The sequence below is a fragment of the Manacus vitellinus genome, unplaced genomic scaffold (genome assembly GCF_001715985.3).
Source record: "Manacus vitellinus isolate BGI_N305 unplaced genomic scaffold, ASM171598v3 scaffold_24_pilon, whole genome shotgun sequence".
Taxonomy (NCBI): Eukaryota; Metazoa; Chordata; class Aves; order Passeriformes; family Pipridae; genus Manacus; species Manacus vitellinus.
The window spans coordinates 12,434,369-12,438,087 of record NW_021939798.1 but is presented as its reverse complement, the minus strand read 5'-3'; the positions used below and the strand labels follow the sequence as shown (position 1 = coordinate 12,438,087).

At 52.6% G+C, this 3,719-nt stretch overlaps 1 protein-coding gene across 1 annotated transcript in view; it reads right to left on the bottom strand.

The window, feature by feature from the left end:
* Nucleotides 1-734: 734 nt before the first annotated feature.
* The window catches only part of MRPL12 (mitochondrial ribosomal protein L12), a 4,085-nt gene continuing 1,100 nt past the window's right edge, over nucleotides 735-3,719 (bottom strand). Inside the window, exons 2-3 of the mRNA XM_029960128.1 lie at nucleotides 3,546-3,677; nucleotides 735-1,032 (exon numbers count right to left, since the gene is read on the bottom strand). Of these exons, the coding sequence (XP_029815988.1) occupies nucleotides 916-1,032; nucleotides 3,546-3,677 (249 nt within the window). The 3' untranslated portion in view covers nucleotides 735-915. The remainder of the gene's footprint in view (nucleotides 1,033-3,545; nucleotides 3,678-3,719) is intronic.

The following is a 3,719-nucleotide window of genomic DNA, read 5'->3' as shown; positions in this document are numbered from 1 at the left end:
CCAGGCTCCGGAATCATCCTTCCCCGCCCTCCACAGCCCGCGGAAGTGGTTTCTTCCCGTTAATAATTAACGGGGATTAACTAACGGGGAGGTGAAGGCATCTGCAAAAAAGCGGCGTGAAGAGGCAGGGGATGCGCGGGTACAAACAGCAGCGTTACCAGTGCACACATGCAGAGTGCGGGGATAATCAGCAGCTCCAGAGTACTCATTCCTGCCCTGCCCACATCTCCACAGCCTATGGAAGTGGGTTCTTCCCGTTAACAACTAACAGGGCGGTGAGACCATCAGCAAAAGGCAGCGTTAAGAGGGGGAGATGCCATGAGGAGGGGGGTGATGTGCTGGCATCAAACTTCAGAACCTGAAGGGAGCCTACAAGAAAGATGGAGAGAGACTATTTAGGAGAGCCTTGACAGGACAAGAGGGAACGGCTTCACACTGAGAGAGTAGGTTTAGGTTAGATAATAGGAAGAAATTCTTCCCTCTGAGGGTGGTGAGGCCCTGGTACAGGTTGCCCAGAGAAACTGTGGCTGCCCCATCCCTGGAAGTGTCCAAGGCCAGGTTGGACGGGGATTGGAGCAACCTGGTGTAGTGGAAGGTATCCCAGCTCATGGCAGGGGTTGGGATGAGATGATCTTTAAGGTCGCTTCCAACTCAAACCATTCCATGATTCTATGAAAGAGCAACGTTACCAGTGTGCAAATATGGAGCATGGGGATAATCAGAGCTGATAGATGAACCATTTTACATGTTTTTTTTTATATTTATAAGGTAGAGTTCATGGTGACAGTGGAAGGAGGCAGCAGCTCTGCCAAAGCACAGTGTTTTTTGGGAGAGCACTCCCACCGCGCCATGCGCTTGGAAAGGTCCGGGCTCAGCTTGGGCAGCAGCCGTTGTGCCAGTCCCTCTGGGGTGAGACTACTCCAGAACAACAGTCCCTCCTGCTGCCTCCAGCGCTGCTTTGATCTTCTCTGCTTCCTCCTTGGAGGCGTTTGCCTTGATCTCCTGCGGAAGGGACTCCACCAGCTTCTTTGCCTGTGGGAGGGACAAAGTACGAGGCTCATAAAGTGCCTTTCACTAACCAGATTATCGGATTTAGAGCCATGAGCCTGACCTCTGCTTAAGATGACCAGGGAAACTCACTGACCAGTGCAAACCCCAAGACTTTCACTTGAACTCTGGCACATCCCACCGGAAGGTGGCTAAACCTGACCGTGGGCAGCAGTATATCCACTGGGAAACCTTTTCCAGCGATTCGCTGCTCTTAAATTCCTCCCGGCATGGGTGTGGTGCTCCCAGGTGTGCACCTCTGGCCCATGCAGGAGTGGGTGCAGGCAGAGGCCCATGCAGTGACCTACTAAGGCAGTGGCTGCCTGGCACTGGGCCAGCCCTGCTCAGTGTCTGTGTTTTGGTTCACATACTTGTGCCAGCAGGAGGGGAGGCCGGTGCAGGGTTTGGACACAGCTACATCGGGTAAAACAGAGCTTCAGCACAGATTATACTTGGAACACATTGTTTTGACATTTTAGGGGCTTTCTAAGCAAAACTACTGGTACTAAGCAGCAGTGCAATACTTAAGGCAAGCTGAAAAGCTGCTGAGCTGATTTAAGGAACTTACAACAGTGCTGCTGTAGGGAGGGAAGGGAGCCTGGGGGGACAAGCCCCTGCTGTGGTCAGACCCTCCTGCTCTTACACCCAGCACCAGTGAAGCTATTTGGCTCCTTGAAACAAACCCCAGCTGGTTCCCAGGTAAGAAGCCACAGCTCTCTGCTGTGGCTTGGTGCAGCTTTAGTGCCCACCGGACTGGCTGCCGCTGGTAAAAAGGTTTTGTCCTTTTGATTCCTGCTGGGTACAGTGACAACATATCTGTGGTGGCAGAAAATGCTTTTTTTTTTGCTGGGGTGAGCAGGCACGGCCAGTGCTCGGCAGGGCAGGAATCCCTTCACTCACCAGGACAGGGTTCAGACAGGAGCCTGTTCCAGCTTGCTCCATGAGAACAGGCAACACAACCCAGGTTATTCATTTCAGAACCCTGCTCACCAAGGCATGACTCCATTCTAAAGCAGCCCTGGTCAAGGGAAGCAGCTGTTCCTGGCGCCTGGCGGGAGGAAGAGCAAGGCCCGAGCCAAGCGGGATCCACACAGCAGCAGTCACGGGGCAGAGGCAGCACATTCCCAACCCACTCAAACCCGGGACTGGCAGTGACACAGGGTCAGTGTCTGCTGGGAGGCTCTCAATGAGCTTCCTGAACCGAGGATGCCCTCAGTCCGGTGTGTGCTGACCACACACCTGTCTCATCACGCAGTTGTTGCCGCAGGACTGACCTGTTTGGGTCCCACCAGCACTCAAAGTCCTCACTAGCCATGCTCTCCTCCAAACCATCAGGCCACAAAAGATCCCCTGCAAACCTCATTAAAACACCTCAACTGGATGGCCATAAAATTTACAACAAAAGTGCATCAACTCTACTTTGAACACAACTTCTACAGGCAGAAGCCCTGTCAGCAGCCAGTTGTTTTGTGTGTATGTTTTAACCAAAGGGCCAGGCCGGGTACATCACACTGGAGTTTGCCTGCAATAGCCGGCACCTACAAACAGCTCGTCTGACAGGTGCCACGTGCTACCCCGAGCTCATTTAGCATCAGCTCTCCAGTTAATTATCTGCTGATTGCATCCATTACAGGGTTTGTTATTTTCATGTTTGCTTCGGACCAATAATGGATGAACAGTTTTCAGAGGAATCAGGCTGACAGTCAGGTAATTATCCCTCTGGGGCAGCCAAACTTGCACCTGTGCCGCCGAGCTTCTCTTTTGGCTTTGCAACAGGAACAGGTCAGAAGATTATCTGCAAACCTTTCTGCTATTCCAGAATACAATAAGAGCAGACTCTGCAATACTCAACGCTGCAGTTGGATAAATGGAAAGTGCTACTATTAACCCCAAGATATGGTAGCATCACCCAGTGGAGAACTGCAGTGCGTTAAGTACTTTACCAGTAGCAGCTTCATCACCCAACCTGCTGAGCCCACACGCTGGCTCAAGGGCATGAGCTCAGATGCTGCCCAGGGCTGTAAGAGGCCTAGTTTCCTCCCAGAAAAGAGGAAGAAGCATCACCTACAAAAAGAAGAGCCCTGAAAAGACCTGGAAGCCTGGATTGAAAGATGTGTGAATTAGAAAAACTCATCTAAATTCAGAAACACATTGGTTTTGGGAAAGGCAAGCCAAACTGAGCTGTAGTGAGGGACTCCTGAGCTCTGCAGGAAAGCTCACAGCAGCTCTCAGGTTTGGAGAAGCTGAGATTGGCACGAAGGACTCTGAGGTCTTTGCTCTAGGTCTCCTCCTTCATCCTCCCACTTCTGCCAGGGGAAAATGCCAAAGACACAACCAAATCTTGCTCCCCACTTTGTCCATGCCTCTGCACTGAGGCTCACACAGACAGACTGTGCTCCTGCACACACGAATACAGGCTCCCTTCAGACAGAGAGCGACTGCTGGACCCAGGTGGGCCTGGGGGCGACACACCGGAGCCTGGGACAGCCCCTGCTCACCTGCACGAGGTTCACTCCTGGCACGAAGTTCTTCACCTCCTTGATCAGCTTCACCTTGTCAGCGGGTTTCAGCTCCGTCAGCCGGACGGTGAAATGTGTTTTCTCTTTCTTGAGCGGGACCTCCTCCTCCTCCTGGAAGCATCAGGAGCGCGGTGAAGCCCCGCGGCCAAGCCC